At 49.0% G+C, this 17,575-nt stretch overlaps 1 protein-coding gene across 1 annotated transcript in view; it reads right to left on the bottom strand.

The window, feature by feature from the left end:
• Positions 1 to 4,156: 4,156 nt before the first annotated feature.
• hhip (hedgehog interacting protein) overlaps positions 4,157 to 17,575 on the bottom strand; it is a gene marked incomplete at its 5' end in the record, with an annotated part of 39,861 nt that continues 26,442 nt past the window's right edge. The window contains 4 exons of the mRNA XM_080533315.1: positions 4,157 to 7,390; positions 8,105 to 8,253; positions 14,800 to 14,881; positions 16,359 to 16,516. Of these exons, the coding sequence (XP_080389441.1) occupies positions 7,194 to 7,390; positions 8,105 to 8,253; positions 14,800 to 14,881; positions 16,359 to 16,516 (586 nt within the window). The 3' untranslated portion in view covers positions 4,157 to 7,193. The remainder of the gene's footprint in view (positions 7,391 to 8,104; positions 8,254 to 14,799; positions 14,882 to 16,358; positions 16,517 to 17,575) is intronic.

Genomic DNA, 17,575 nt, shown 5'->3' with positions numbered 1-17,575 from the left:
CGAGCGCTTAGCTGAGATAGCTTAGCAGGCAAACAAGCCAAACCCAATCATTCAAAATAATAATAATAATACATTTTATTTATAAAAGCACTTTACATATAAAATCTCAGAGTGCTACAACACAGGAAGATAAAGCAAAAAAAACATTTTCAATTAAAAGGCAAAAAAAAGGCTCTATTAAAAAGGTGGGGTTTAAGGCCTCGTTTAAAAGCATCCACAGACTGTGGTGCCCTTAGGTGGTCAGGGAGAGCATTCCACAGCCTGGGAGCAGCCGAGCAGAAGGCCCGATCTCCCATGGTGCGGAGCTTGGTCCTGGGGGTCTTGAGGAGGTTGGTGGCAGTAGAACGGAGGGTGCGTGAGGAGGTCTGAGGGGTATGGAGGAGTTCCTTGAGGTAGGGGGGGGCAGTTCCATGGATGCACTGGTGGGTGAGGAGGGAGACCTTGAATTCAATTCTGAGGGAGACGGGAAGCCAGTGAAGTGATTTGAGGATGGGCGTGATGTGATCATATTTGCGCACCCTCATCAGGATCCTAGCAGCGCTGTTCTGGATGTATTGAAGTTTCTGGAGGCAGCTGCTAGGAATCCCGATGAGGAGTGCGTTGCAGTAGTCCAGTCTGGAGGAGACAAAGGCGTGGATGAGCTTCTCTGCATCTGCCAGAGTGAGTGCAGGACGGAGTTTGGCAATGTTCCTTAGGTGAAAAAAAGCTGTTTTGGATATATGTTTGATGTGGGTCTCGTAGGTGAGGTGAGGGTCCATTTTGACGCCCAGGTTGGTAACAGATGAGGAGAGGGGAATGTTCTGGCCAGAGAAGGTGATGCTGGTGATGGTGGATGACCGGACCTGGTGTGGTGTGCCGACTAGGATGGCTTCAGTCTTGGAGCTGTTGAGTTGTAGGAAGTTGAGCTTCATCCACGCCTCTATCTCCTCCAGGCAGGTGGTTAGTGTGGATAGTGGCAGGGTGCACTCTGAGGTAGTGCAGGAGGTGGGGTTGACTCTGAGGTAGAGCTGTGTGTCATCCGCATAGCAATGGAATGACATTCCATGCCTGCGGATGACACAGCCAAGGGGGAGCATGTATAGTGTGAACAGGGTGGGGCCCAGCACCGAGCCTTGGGGGACACCGCAGGTGACGTTGTGGGTGTGGGATTTTGCCTTTCCCAGGGTGACGTGCTCAGTTCTGCCAGTGAGGTACGAGGTGAACCAGTTGTGGACAGTGTCAGAGAGGCCAATGGTGGAGTGCAGACGGTGAAGGAGGATGTTGTGGTCCACGGTGTCAAAAGCTGCTGTTAAATCCAGGAGAATGAGGAGGGATGGGGAGCCAGTATCTGCTGTCATCAGGAGGTCGTTGGTGACCCTGACCAGAGCCGTTTCCGTGCTGTGGCCAGGGCGGAAGCCCGACTGAAGAAACTCAAGGAGGTGGTTTTGATTTAGGTGATCCTTAAGTTTAGCAGCAACTACTCTCTCTAGTACCTTGGATAAAAAAAGGAAGGTTGGAGATGGGCCTGTGGTTGGCGAGGACTTCTGGGTCTAAGGTGGGTTTCTTGAGAAGTGGTCTGATGACAGCAGTTTTCAGCGCAGATGGGACATGGCCGGTCTGGAGGGAGTGGTTGATGATCTTGGTGATGAGAGGACTTATTGCGGAGAGATTGGACTTCACCAGGGCTGTGGGGAAGGGGTCCAGGGCGCAGGTGGAAGGCTTCATCGTCCTAATGATGTCCTCAACCTCTCGCTGTGTGATGGCCGAAAAACAGGAGAGAGGTTGGGCAATCCCAGGCGGTGGGTCGGCAGTCGGGACAGTAGGACGACAGAGCTGGAGAGGAGAGAGCGGATGTTGTCAACTTTTGTTCTGAAAAAAGTGATGAAGTTGTTGCACCTCTCCTCTGTGGCTTATATAAATACCCGTAATACCATCTACATATTCGGGTTAGCTACGGTACATGCCTAGTCTAACTGTAGAGGTGTTTAATGACATGTTACTAACTTGAAAGAATAATAGAAAAGGGTATTTCTCGGGGTAACTGCTAACTGCGAAAACAACAGCAGCTCGAGCCCACAAGAGAACTCTCCTCCACCTCGCGCCAGGGGGGCGCCAGGGGGCGGGGCCAGGGGGCGCCAGGGGGGCGGGGCCAGGGGGCGCCAGGGGGGCGGGGCCACGTCTCTCTACCGTGCACCTGACGGAGTGTTGCCAGGTGGGGGGGGGGGGGATGACATCATGTTTCTGTGAAAGTGCGTGTGTCGCAACCCGCGGCTGCGACGCGCCTATTTGAGGCTGTTTTGAGTGCAAAGGGGAGGCCCTTCCCAGTATTAGTATAGTGTTCCTAATAAAGTGTTCGCTGAGTGTATCTCTGTTCAAATCACAAAGACTCAATTGTTTTTGTTGTGTTCCCTGTCTCCACACAGCCACACATAGTATTGGTTGGACTAACTCCTCCACTCATGTATACAATATTATAGCATGCACTTCCAGCCATCTTGGACTTACTTAAATATTTAGTATACAGTCCTCATGTTTACTCCAAGTGCCTGGTTACATTGTTTATGAAAGATAGCCAGACGTTAGGCCCTGGGACAGAGGGAGGGAAGGAAACCCGTTCCAAGTGAAAAGTAATGATTTGTTCCGTAGATAGGGTATAAACTGAAATATGCGCTGCTGGACCTTGCAGTGCAATCGCCCAGTTCCACTCTACGCAATTTTGATTGGCTCTAAACAGTGCACAGACAACTTAGTATTGCATTACTGTAAATACGGAGCTGGGAGCTGGGGGTTGAGGTGGGTGGTCTGGTCTCTCTGCGTTCGCTCGCTAGTGTTACAGAGCTGAGAGCACTGAGCTTGATTGATATTTGCGGAAGGAAATGAATAGTGCCATCAGCCACGGGTTGTTGCGCGCGCGCGCGCGTGTGTGCGTGTGTATGTATGTGTGTGTGTCTCTGTCTGTGTGTCTGTGTGTGTTTGTAATGTTATCAATGTAGACTTTTTCGCAGCTTAAAAATACATTCTCACTGTCCATAAGTCAATCTTTGAAAAGTAGGAGTGAAATTAGTAGGCTACCATAACCAGTAGGCTACATGTCATCTAGGGACTCTTACTGAGGGTCTCACAGAGTTGCCACCTCTTGCCTGGGCAACTCTCTCCCTCTCTCTCTCATTTTCTCTCTCTCCCTTTCTCTCTCTCTCTCCCTTTCTCTCTCTCTCTCTCTCTCTCTCTCTCTCTCTCTCTCTCACCCTCTCTCTTCTCTCTCTCTCTCTCTCTCTCTCTCTCTCTCTCTTCTCTCTCCCTCTCTCTTCTCTCTCCCTTCCTCTACCAACAGTCAACTTTCCATGCAGGCTTTTCCATTCAAGCAAACGTCTGGGAAAACCTTGGCCCGTGCCTTGCCCAAACATTTTCTCAACATCCCTCTGTACTCCACACCATACCTAGGTGGAGAAGACGAGAGAGAAAAAAACATGGCTGGAAATTTAGTGAGTGACGTAACAGGAACGAGACCGTTCCTAGCACTGAGCCACTGACACACAGACGAGGGCCACCTATGACATTTTTGCCATTTAGCAGACAACTGTATTCCAAAGCGACTTACATCAAATACATTTGACTAAGTAAGTGAATCATCTATCCACCAGTCTTAGTAGGAAAACGTAGTCTAAACTCAATCCAGGGGCCATTGTCAATCGTTAAAATAATTTAATATGACATAGGAGAAACAGTACTAGTAGTAGATGTCTCAGGAGGGACAGTTAAGGTGTAGCCTAAAGAGATGAGTCTTCAATCTATCAGTCGTCAGTCTATGAGAAACAGTCACTAGTTTTAGCCAATCAGCGATGTAGCTGAGGTTAAACTCATGTAAACTCAGTTGATCCTGTTTCATGTTGGTGTCCATGGTGTTCAGGGCCTCTCTCTTCTATGGGGAAAGGTACAGATAACTACAGACTACAACCACTGTATGCACTATGTTCTCTGTGTTGATGTATGTAACGCTGGCTGCAATCACTTATCCATGCATATAAGCAGGCATAGGGTCCCAATCTGAGTTACTTACGATTTGCAAACATGCCACAAACAATGATTTTGCCCCTGCAGAATTTAAGTAATTTGAAAGAAAATGAGCATACTGTAATATAATATAGTCAAACAGAGGCAGGGACATGAGATTTTCAGACATGCTATAAACTTTAATAGACAATATTGATATTTCTGAAAAGAAACAAAGATAGCCCTAGTTTTATTTACAATACATGATCCAACAAATCAAATCGTCACATACAGCGGTAAAAACAAATGTAGAGAACTTAAATAACTTCTTTTTTTTTCGCGTAACTACTTAAATAATGAAAACGGTTACTCTATATTCACACCACGCCGTCTCAGCAGATACAATGCAAGTTTCACATTAAGTGCTAAAAAAAAATTATAGTATCGACTTAACAGCATGAGTTCCGACTGTCGTGCTGGATCAGGCAGAATCCACTTTCCAACACAGGTGAGACAGAATCTGGACAACAAAACAACCCGTCAATATGGGACCTTTAGTAGAGTCAAAAACCAGCTGCTGTGAGAGTGGATTTATTTGGAAACCCTGATATTTCTAACCATGCTTAGAATAGGAACTAAAAAATAACAACATGATAAAACAAAAAGGTCATTTTGACCCTGGGGGGCGGGGGTGGGGGCGGGGGAGCAGGCACTTACAAAATATGTAATGGCAGAGGATGTGAGGGGTTTTGCTGGATTTCAGCAGACTCAGTGGCTGGTGATCATGTCTAGCTGAATATTCTGGAATTCACGATGGCACCATATCAAATGAACCATCCACTGATCACGAGAAAAAACTGTGACTTGTGTGTGTGTGTTTCATTTCGTACAGTCGCCTGAAGAAAAACAATACATGGAAAGGGCTCCAGATAATTATAGACTGTCTTTAATTGTCATCTGGCTCGTTGGTTAGATCTACACTCTGGAATGAGGCAAAAGCCAAACGTCTTCTGCTTTTCCTTTTGTCAGGGATCACACAATGTTTACCACCAAGTGTTGAGTACCACAAAAACAAAGATTCAATTCCAACTTGTGTAATTTTCTTGATTCGATTTTTGACTGATGTTTGGTCGCACATTATTGGGCGCAGAGCTTCTGTGAACCAATAGGGAATCTGATCTACATGTAAGATCAACTCTAGCTCCGACTCTGAACTGCTTCCAAATGAGTGTGGGGTCGACAGATGACTTTGATCATTTCAAAAACAAATACAGACATTCTGACAGTTGTGATGAAGTTGGATGTCACAAAGGCAACAGGGCATTAGAACAGAGAGAGAGAGAGAGAGAGAGTTCCCTGTCTCTGTGATCTGTTCCAAACTATTCTATGCAGGCGTAGACATGCATTACATTTTTACACTGAACAAAATCAGAAATACACGTGTCATTGTGTCTTTAAAAAAAACAAAAAACAGTGGAAAAACACTGCATGTGTGTAAGCAAAAAAACAACCAAAATAAAAACCCAAAACGAAATAATGACATGAATTTACAAGCTTAATGTAAAACCACTTTCTATAAACACCCTTCTCTCCCATATATTATTACACTTAAAAAAATAAACCCTCCTCTATCAAAAACAATAGTAATGCTATATTATTTCGCGAGGCTAAGTAATACTTAGTTCAGCTCTATATGAAATATACATCACTGTGCTCTTTCCCTTTATAGCATCTGACGTTGAGTAGTGAGTTGGTGTTCAATGTGAGAGAGAGAGAGAGAGAGAGAGATAGATAGGGGGGGAGACAGTAGAGAGAGAGGGAGATAGAGAGAGAGAGAGAGAGAGAGAGAGAGAGAGAGAGAGAGAGAGAGAGAGAGAGACAGATACTGACCATGCCCTCTGCGTTAGTGTGTGAGTATGGCGTTGCTGTACGCACACTCTTCTCAACACGATTGTTTAGCAAAAAAAAAAAACAGTAATATTACAGTGCATGGAGTTGATGATAACTCCATTTAACAATGAATGAAACGGGCATTGACGTAGGGACCACAAGGCATACGTTCAATCCAAATGATATCCTATAGATTCAATGGATCCTGGGTGTGTTGATAATCACTGGAGTCTGTAGTAGACTTTCCTTCTCCCGCAGTGGATCCGTTCTGTACATTGATAGCATGTCAAGTGAGTGTTGAAAAACAAATCTATTATACCGCTGTATACATTATTATTAAGGTAGCTTTTTATGAAGATGTGCCCACAAAAATAACCCAAAGAACACAGTAAAAAAAAAAAAAAAAAAAAAAAATTAACCTCATTATTGTGACATGACATTGGTCTACTGAAGGTCTCTCATATGAGCGCCTTATACATACAATAGCACAGGAGATCTGGGGCGGATCTATATATGGCACATGAAGATTATCATAAACTTTTCAGTCTCTTTCAGTACTGTTGCATCGCTGAATGCTGAAAAGAAAGCATGTTCCTTTAAAGGCTGTAGTATATAGACTGTGTTGTGGTATGTTTTGTTTTCTTGATGGAAGCAGACCCAAAATGGACCCCCTTTGGTATGGAGGTCTCCAGTCCTGGGGCTTAGGGTTGCCACTCCTCGCTGTGTGTTTCTAGTCAGCTGACTCCATTTCGGGGTCTGGGTAAGTTGACAGACACCCCCCAGTGAGCCCAAAGTTTTCAGTACAAAATGTCCGCCGGGTTTGGAGAATGGGGTGTCCTCTGTGCTCTCAGCAGGGGTGCAGTGCTAATACTGAGTCATCTGCAGGGTTGTCTGAGTGGGAGAGGGGAAGCTCTCTCCTGGGCCAGAGCTAGAGGCTCCACGATGAGGGACAAGCTCCGTGATGGAGCTGCGCGATGAAGGAGGAAGATCGCCGTGCTATTCAATCATCACACTGCCCGGTCTCTGGAAGGAGGCGTGGTGGCGTGGACGCCTGGTCTATGGAGGACAGTGTGTGTCGCTTACGGACGAGAGAAGTACAGTTTAGGTGGTTTTGGGGACATGATATGGCCAGTTGGGCGGGGGTGGGGTCTGATGGCTGTGTGTGTGCATGTGTGTGTGTGTGTGTGTGTGTGTGAAAGGATTCTGGTGGCCCCCTCAGGGCTTTCTCTTCAAGTCTGCTGGTGGTGGTGGACGGGTACGGGGTTGGGGGGGTGGGGGGGGGGGGGTTGGGGGGCGGTTGGGAGCGGTTGGGAGCGGACCCCCTCCCCTTGCCCCTATACGATGTAGCTGGTGAGGTCCAGCAGGTAGGAGGTCATGTCTATGATGTGGTCCAGGATGCCGTCCTTCTCCTGGTCGTTGGGCATGCCGCGCTCGCCCTTCTCACACTGGCCGCCCGAGTAGCCGCTCTTACACAGACACCTGCCGGGCTCCACACACACACCCCCGTTACGACACGATGGCTCACACTTGGCTGGTTCAGAGAGAGAGGGAGAGAGAGAGAGAGGGAGGGAGGGGGACAGGGTCAGAGAGGCAGGAAATCCCCTGGGCAGTGGTGCAGGGCACACTCAGAGAGGATCTGCACCAAACGATGTCTTTAATATGTTCTACATTTCTGCCGCAATAACACTGTACAACTCCTCCTCTGGCTGGCTCGATCTGGGTGATCAGATCAAATCCATCTATCTATCTATCTATCTGTCTGTCTATCTATCTATCTATCTATCTATCTATCTATCTATCTATCTATCTATCTATCTATCTATATGTCTATCAATCTATCTATACGACAACAGGCTAATACAGATCTAAAGTGGTCCATGTGATTGACATAAACATTAGTGAAGATCTACAGTTGAATCCCACCAATAATGGTGTGTTTGAAGATCTATAGTATATTATATACTATATATACACAGACAGTATATGACAATGAATAAAAGATATCAACTCCATTACACTAACCTGAATGAATAAAGGTTGAATACAATGAATAATAATCAAAAAAAACTGTCCTGGACTCTAACCCTAATCCTAACCCCAACCCTAAACCCAACCCCAACCCCAACTCTAACCTAAACCCCAACCCCATCCCCATCCCCAACCTCATCCCCAACCCTAACCCTAACCCTAACCCTAACCTCAACCCCAACCCCAACCCCAACCATAACCCCAGCCCTTGACTCACCGACTCTGCAGAAGGGCCCCTCCCACCCGTGGCTGCAGCAGCAGGTCCCTGTGGGGGTGCAGTGGCCGTTCTTACAGTGGCGTGAGCACGCTGTCCCCAGCAGCTCGGGAGGCTCCACCTGCCGCTGGCACTCCTTAGGGACCGCAGGCCTGCAGGGGGGGCAGAGGTCACTACAGGCACACACACAAAGAGGCATAGATACACACACACAGAGGCAGACACACACACACACACACACACACACACACAGAGGCATAGATACACACACACACACAGAGGCAGAGACACACACACACACACACACACACACAAAGGCATAGATACACACACACACACACACACACAGTGGCATAGATACACACACATACACAGAAGCATAGATACACACACACACACACACAGAGGCATAGATACACACACACACACACACACACACACACAAGGCTAATTACAGACACACACTTAGAACGCACATACATAGAGATACATAACACACATGCAAGTGAAGAACACACAGGCAGACTGGCAAGCACACACAGACACACACACGCACGTGCGCACATGCACACGCACACACACACACACACACACACACACACACGCACGCACGCACGCACGCACACACACACGCATAAGCACCACACCACCAAATGAGGCATACTCGGATCATTTCATATCACGCTCTGGAAATCTGGAAATAATATTGTGTCCTACGCAATAGTTCAAATGTGTTCACATGTGAAGCGCCTGTTAGCTCGCTGGCTGGCGTGCCTGAGAAGGAGGTATTTGAGGTACTCTAAACACGCCTGCTGTTCCTCACTGGGCTAAACACCACCGCAAAACAACCGCCTCCCGCCAGGCTGTCAGACAAATCTGGCGCCTGCTGGATACAGGGAAATGGACACACACACGCAGGTGCACGCACGCACACACACACACGCACACACACACACACACACACACACACACACACACACACACACACACACACAGTAGCGTGCATGCGAGCACACACACACACATCCCACATACACACACACACACACACACACACACACACACAGACTCAGACACACACAGACACACACACACAGGGTAATTGGCTTCCTGCGGGGTGTGTGGTAGCGGTATGGAAAACAGCGAACTGGGAGTGTGAGCGAGCAGTGAGGTCAGAAAATGTGTCCGTGTCTGGGATGATGAGATGAGAGCATGGGAGAGTACCTCCCTCCCTCCCTCCCTCCCTCTCTCCCCCCATCCCTCCACTGCTGCTGTGGGGAGCCAACGACCAACAGGACAGGGCTGGGAAAGTGAATGGGATACCTCTGGACTGTTGAGGAATGCTACTGCCTGACTGTGGTGAGTGATTGGTGTGCACACATGGTTACCGATCGCCGCTCGGCCTGACGGCCCTGCTTGTCATTGGCTGGGGATGGCCTTCTACAACGTTGTGTCAGAGAGGTAGAACGGGTTCACTTAATGAGTGATGTGGGAGCCAGGGTGGCTGTGTGCGTGTGTGTGTGTGTGTGTGTGTGTGTGCGTGCGCGTGTGTGTCACACAGGACGTACTGGAGAAGTAGCTGGGGTGTGTGTGTGTGTATGTGTACGCGTGAACGCCTGGGAGAGTGTTTTTTTGTCTGACAGCCCTAGTGACTGATGGCTGCGGTAGGGCAAGGTTGTAGGGGGGGGGGGGGGTGGGGGACGAGGGGGGAGATTCCCATGCTCCCATCAGCACCCAAACACCAGCACTGCTTTTCTCACCCAACACGTTGTGCCCTGCCTGGACTTTATTGTGACAGGCTGCACTTAGTTAAAAAAACTAGAGAGAGGGAGGGAGAGAAAGAGAGGGAGAGAGAGATAGAGAGAGAGAGAGATAGGAGAGATGGAGAGGTGGGAGAGAGAAAAAAGAAGACAGAGAGAGAGAGAGAGAGAAGGTGAAAGGCGATAGAGTCTGAGAAGGCAAGAGGTAGAAGGCAAGACCCGAGGAGGCCAGGAGAGAGAGAGAGAGAGAGAGAGAGAGAGAGAGAGAGAGAGAGAGAGAGAGAGAGAGAGAGAGAGAGAGAGGGTCCCCCAGTCCCCAGGGAGGATTGAGTTGGGGCAGGCCAGGCAGGCAGGCAACGACACTGTTAATAGCGCCAGGGGTCAGAGGAGCTACTAAACAGTTTGTATGGCTGCCAGGGTGGCCCTGAAAACAGCACCTGCCGGGTGCGCCCAGCAACAAAGGCAGCTGGGTCAACAGGCAGTGTGGGAATGCATCAACTCTGGGAGGCCACTTGCATAAAACACAGACTGATAAATTAAAGAAGGGGAGGAGGGGGGAGGGAGGGAGGGAGGGAGGGGGAGGGATTGGCTGTGGCTTATTAGTTTAAGACTGTGGTACTGTGGTACCCAGGGACTTGAGGTTGTGTGGAGGCTGAATGGGCAGGGTGGGGGAGGGGGGAGGGGAGCGGGAGCTCAGCTGCCCTCCTCCCTTCTCTTTGTCCCGTGTAGGAAGAGACTTCAACAGTGACAATATGCTGCTGGGGGGGGGGGGGGGGGGGGGGGGGCTGATCCCAGTGCAGCTCCTGTCCCTGCACACCCTCTCGCCCTCGACGGAACATCACACTACCACACGCTCGCCCACGTCAGCTCTGTGACACTGTATACAGGGGCCGTTAGCTTAGAGAGATTAGCGTTAGCTTACGAGATCAGAATTATGACACAAGTTGGTTTGATAGTGATAGCGATGATGATGATGATGATGGGGGGGGGGGCTGGCTAGTTAGCAGGCTGGCTGTTTGATTGGCGTGGGGTGCATGTGAGAAAAAGACCCTGGAGTGGCTACAATGGCTTAATCAAACGGCCCAGTGAGAGGGCTCCTTTGGCTGTTTTGTCATCCGACTCCATTGTTGGGGGCCTTCTTTGTGGGTTCATCCCTTGTTTTAATTGTGTTCCGAAATTTACTGTGTATTGTAAGAGCGGGGCCATTCAGCGGGGCGGCCGAGGGTTTTTTGTCAAGGGGCTGGACCGCAGGAGTGCAGCAGAGATTTAGGAGGGACACAGGGATAAAGGAGTTTTTTTTTGTTTTTTTTGCAGCATGCTGGGAGATGTCGTACAACACACACGCACACATAGAGACGTTCGTTCACGTGTACACACACTCACACACACACACACACACACACACACACGCACACACACACACACACACACACACAGACACACACAGACACACACACATACACACACACACACACACACACACACACACACACACACACACCTCCCCGCTCCTTCTCCAGTACCTCCTGTGTGATTTGTGACTCCCATAGCTAATGCACTTCATAAAAGATGTCCGGGGCCCTGTTCTGAGTCCACTGTGTCTTTTCAAAGTCTCGGCGCGCTGTAATTAAATCACACCACTTGGCACCTGACTAAAGCCAAATGCGTGAAAGGTGCATGATGATACAGCCATGCTTGTCTCCCTGATCTATGCATACAAAACGCTTTCTAAGTGGAAAGACAAGTGACATTTTAATGGGGATTTAAAGGGATTGCAGCAGGACTTCAGAGAGGACTATAATGTTGTTGTGAAGAAGAGTTTCGCCCTGGCTGCAGATGGGGTTGTGCAGGGGGGGGTTCTTGTTTTGTTTCAAGCAAACGTGGCTCCCCCCCCCCCCCCCCCCCTCCTCCTCCCACAACATGCCAGCTACATGTAACTTAAACTCTGTGGCTTGTCTGTCTTCCTGCTGTCTCGTATTATCTATGTTTGTGTGTTTTTGTCTCATCCTCCTCCCACTCCTCGTCCCCCGCTCCCTAAATTGATTTCAGCACGAGGAATAAAAAAAGAACCTCCTCTCCCTCTCTCTCTCAAAACAACACCAACTCCCAGGAGGCCGTGCTCCGACTGCGTGTGGCAGAGCAATTGAGATAAGAAATGTTCAATGAAGCATTCCATGTCTCAATCAGACATTACATTGCTCTAATTATAGGAGGAGAGGAGAAGAAGGCGGCGAGAGAGAAAAAAACTAGAGAAAAAAAGAGAGAGAAAACGAGCTGAAACGCGCTCTGAGGCTAAAATAGAATCTGAGAATAGAGTGTGGTTGTGTGTGTGTGTGTGTGTGTGTGTGTGCATGTGTGGTTGTGTGTGTGTGTGTGTGTGTGTGTGTGTGTGGTTGTGTGTGTGGTTGTGTGAGGGCCTCTCTGGATGGAAGCACGTAGAGTGATTCATATGGTGTGGGTTTGAGAACCGACAGCGCCGCAAGGTGTTTTTAAACATTTCTGTCTCCTACACCGCCGACCCCCGTAAACAATTGCACACACACACACACACACACAGACACACGCAGACACACACACACACACACACACACACAAACTCCTCCTGGTATGAATGTCCACAACATGGGAGGCAGAAACACACACACACACACACACACACACACAATCACCACCACCCAAAATGTATGGTGGACTGTTTATTATTTGACCATACCCCAACTGACAAACAAGTGAGTTCAGAATGAAGGGGGCTCAGCGTGACGTGTTTACCCACACATGGCAGAGGGGTTTAGGGTGATGGCTGCCCACCCTCTGACATCCCCCAAACATACCAGCCATCACAACACAAGGATGTTGTCAGACCACTGGACCACCACTAAACACATTAAACACAACTTTTCTCTTGCTGCTGCAATGTCGAGGAACCGAAGGAATTTTACTTTGTATTACTATAATGGGATGTAACAATAAACTTGATTCAGATTGTGATTGTGATTCTGAACACACACACACACGCGCACACACACACACACACACACGAACACACACACACACACCATGCTAAAGAGCTTTTTCACGGGCCCAGGGGGACCCCAGGTATAGACGATGGAGAGGACCACCCGACTTGATAACGAGGCGAGGTCAGACCAGTTAGCTTACCCCCTCTCCCCCCTCTCCCCCCTCTCCTCCCTCTCCTCCCCCTCCCTGTAAGGAGATACTAATAACGACGAGCGTGTGTAAAGAACCGGACTCCAACACCACACGGTCCTCAGACTAAACAAGCGGCCCAATAGATGGTGTGGTGGTACTGGAAAAGAACTGTTCTTCTTTGGGAGGAAAATGGCAGCCATGCCAGAAAACATAAATAAAGGGAGAGCGGCGAGGGCCCCGCAGAAACATCTGTGGAGTAATTAATTGTGTTAAGAACTTGGGTGGCACTGTCATCACCTAGGAGTAATTAGCCGAGGGGATCCGTTTCTATTGTGACACACGCACGCACACACACACACACACACACACACACACACACACACACACACACACACACACACACACACACACACACACACAGATACAACGCACACAGGACGTGCAACACAGACCCACACACTCACACACACACACACACACACACACACACACACCAATCCAAGAAAACGAGGACTGACATGGGCTAACATTATTGTTTCGGGCCCTTCCTGGAGCCTGTTCCTGGCTCCCCACTGTAAGCCCCATGTGAACTGTTTTGAGATGCCCCACCTGCCTGACGAGAGCTGAATGACTTAACCAGCCATGAGGATGTGTGTTTTCTCCCCGCCATCCAACCGTGCTGACACGGGGACACGGCTTGAGTTGTGGGAGGTTCAGAGTGAAAAAGACATTTTGTTTAATGAGCGATTGGTTTGAATTAGAGAGCGAGGGAATCTGGTTGTGTTCAATGTAAGTTCTTCTTGTTGGGGCGATATATCAGTGTCGTTCAAAGCCTACACACGTCTCTCATACATTGGCAGCGGTCGGATGGGAGTTCATACACCCCCATGTACATATTTCCTGGTATTCTGCGAGGAAATGTTTTTCACATGTATCTGGCCTGGCACAAAGCATAAAGTTTAAAGATCCGTCATTATCGAAAAAGGATTTTTAGTAGTGTCAAACACATGTTACAAATTAAGCCGCACGTACACAGAGACGCACACACGCACACACACACACACACAAATGATTAGCAACAGTCCATAGCACCAACCACATCTCCATCTCAACATTCATGTGTGCTCCAACTCATATAAAAAAAACATTTGAATTTCTTCACTTTCTTCACTTCCCGACTTCCCGAAAACCAACCGCCCGTTCTACGACTCACACGACGCCCCGGTACGGCCCGGTACGCACCCCCCCACCCCAGCAGCCCCCCAGCCCTACGACTGAGAAAACATTCCCCTCTGCGCTCTAAACAGCTGTCGACAGGTGCCCCTCTCGTCTCTCTCTCTCTCTCTCCCCCGGACTGTTTAAGCCGTGCTGTCAAACGCTCCGAAAATACTCCCGGCGGTATCGCCACGCTAACCGTCCTGGGCGGTGAAGCGGTGGCGAGCTTCAGCGGGCGTCTGTGGGGCGCGTGTTGGTGTTAGGAACACGTTACACTAACATTATGAAATGGTACGCTTACTCTCCAATTACAGGGGGCCCGGGGTTTGTGTTGGCCTAGGGCACACAGCAGTTGTGTGATGATTTGTTAAGGGGATGAGGGCCTGGTGTGGTTGACGGAGCTGGGAGGAGGAGGAGGGATGAGGAGGACGGATGACGTTCTGATTCCATGGTCAGTTCTGAGACGCTACGGACATTGTTCCATTATGTGTAGGTGTACGTAAGAGAGTTGCACACACACACACACACACACACACACACACACACACACACAGAGTGGCACAGGCACTGTACCTTTTAGGATCCACCAGCTTGTAGAGCTTCCCGCTGTTTGACTGGGCCATGCTTTTACTGGTGGCCAGGATGTACACCTCACCTGTGGGAGAGCAGAGGGGAGTCAGATGGGAAATGTAGTTCATTTGCCACGACTGGTGGCTAGGATGTAATAGTACGTCATCTGTTGGACAAGATAGGGGGGTTGTTACATAATCTGGTTCCCCCCCCCCCGACCCCGATCCCACACGGCACGGCGCTGCACTTGCCATGGGACTTGACGAGAGTTTCACGGGACAATTGAACACTCATGACTGGAACCAGGCGGATAATTTAATGAGGAGCGAGGCCGCAACACAGTCCCATAAGAGGACAAATTGTAAACATGTGTCGATGGGACACGCGCCAGGGCCTCCACCATTCTCCACCACTTGCAAATCACAAACAAATGCAAAAAAAAGAAAAAAAGAACAAATCTTCAAACAACCCCATAACCCACCCCGGCTCCAAGATCCGCCAAGTTCAACAAGTTAACCCCTGTGTGCTCCTTGTACGGGAATACGGATCACGTGTACGTTGTGTTTAGCAAAAACATGAACTCACAATGAGTCATTTTTGGAGTGTGTGTGTGTGTGTGTGTGTATGCGTGTGTCTATGAGGTCATTTCAGTTCAGTCGGTTTGCATAAGTAGCACACCTCACCTCACCTCGCACGGCTGAGACAGGTAAACAATAACACAATATTGACCTTCGACCTCTCCCCAACGTCAACAAAACGTTGGTGGTCGAACAACGTGACGATTCAATGAGGCTTTCGAGGCGCGATGCTGTCTTACGGAAATGACTTGCCTTAATCCAACAGGAAGCAGAGAGGGTTTAATATCCTGTTGGAATGTGCCACGGAGGAGGAAGGGTGCGTGTCGCGTGCGGGAGAGGGCTATTGGTTTCCCTTTAACAACGTGTGTGTGTGACCTCTCTCGGATTTCTGCTGGCGCGTATCACTGAGTTGACGCCTTGAATTTGAGACGCAGTGTTTTTACAACGGCTCCGTCTCGTTTCAGATTCTGAAGAGATACCCCCCAACCCCTGCCCCCGCCCCCCCCCCCCCCCCCCCCACCCCCCACCCCAAGTCTATGTCAAATGGTTCGGTCCTCTTGCTAACCTCAACCAAGTGGAAAATGTTGCAAGTCCCACTCTAGGGATGTTCTATGTAAATACATGTAACCATTGTTCCGTATACAGTGCTCGATTATTCTAAACGAGAGTTTTTCAGAGTTTTGACATCTGTCATTTTGGCTAAACACAGACCTCAGGATGGCTCATCAATCAGACAACACTCTTAATCCACATGCTTTGTTGATGCAAGCTTTCACTCAGAAATGAGAGATAGAGAGAGAGAGAGAGAGAGAGAGAGAGAGAGAGAGAGAAAGAGTCGGAGAGAGAGAGAGAGAGAAGAGAGGAACACACAGACAGAAAACAGATCGGCAGATGAACAGATAAAACACAGAGTGATAGATACATGTAAACGAAAGCCAAAGCACACTGATCTGATCTCCAGCTTGTACCGGCGGACCTACTGACCCAGTTCATCCTCTCCAAAGCCCAGGATGTGTCCCACCAGCGCCGACCCGCAGGTGCTGCTGCTGCCCAGGCACAGGGCCTTCTCCTGCCACTGGCCCTCCGCCCCGGCCCCCGCCTCCCCCACCGACCCGGAAGACTTCTGGAGGATACGCAGATTCCTAGAAAACAAATAGCATCCGACACTTACTACCCACGTAGTTCCAGAAACACACGACGTACAGTAGCTAAAGTTTAAAGTTCACTTCCAGGGCTCCTGCAGGGAGTGCAGGTCATTGACAAACAGAACAGCGTAACCAAACTGTTAATCCATCAACCGTCAGAAAGGGGGGGTGATCCTGGCCATGGCAAATTGACCATCCTTGCGTATCAGTACTATGATGTCGTTTACTGAACCGTTTCGGTTTCAAAACAAACGCCTGGCCAAATCCCCCCCCCCGCCTTGCTCTTTCATAACAGCGTGCCACAAAACTGAAATGAGGCAGAATATCCTCCCACACGGTTTTCCACGCCCGACACCACCTCTCGATAGCGCACTCCCCACCTCCCCCCCCCACCACCCCCGGCACTATTTCTTTCCGTTGTTTACACAAGAGTGGAGGTTTGACATCAGGGAAAGGAAGATGAATTACAAACTCCATGAAAAGTGTGAACAACAAGGGGCCAGTAGCCAAATGGCCGCAGCGCTGAGGGCAGGAAACCTAATATCCATTTACAGTACACTAGAGGAGATGGAGGGCAGTAGTGATAGTAACGGAACAGTGATGTTTCCCCCCCCGCCCACGTCTATGGAACACTGGGTTTATGTTGGCGAGGGCAGAGACGCGGGACAGACGTCAGTTGGCGCACTCTTTGCCGAAGACGAAGAGTTATGTGGTTCACCAAAGCAAAGGAGGGGTTACAAACACATTTGATTGTGTTTGCTTAAAAAGAGTCAACAATAGACGGAGCTATCAAACACCGAATGATTGATTTAAACTCGCACAGCCTCATGTTTAATCAAGAAACGCTCATCAACACATGCGAAGATAAATCACTGTATTTCACAATGTAACAATATCATACTGATCTTGAACTTGTTCTTTAGACAAGACAAGGATGAAATCATCAAGCGCGGTAGTATGTGTTGTGTAACACTTAAGAAGCAGTGAGGGGAATTGGGTGCGCACACATAGAAAGTGGGCTGTGTCTGTTCATACTTCGACGTTTGGGCCAAGGAC

The sequence above is a fragment of the Nansenia antarctica genome, assembly GCF_963989245.1.
Source record: "Nansenia antarctica genome assembly, chromosome: 6".
NCBI lineage: Eukaryota > Metazoa > Chordata > Actinopteri > Argentiniformes > Microstomatidae > Nansenia > Nansenia antarctica.
The sequence above is the reverse complement of the archived record's forward strand: the minus strand, read 5'-3'. Positions and strand labels throughout refer to the sequence as shown.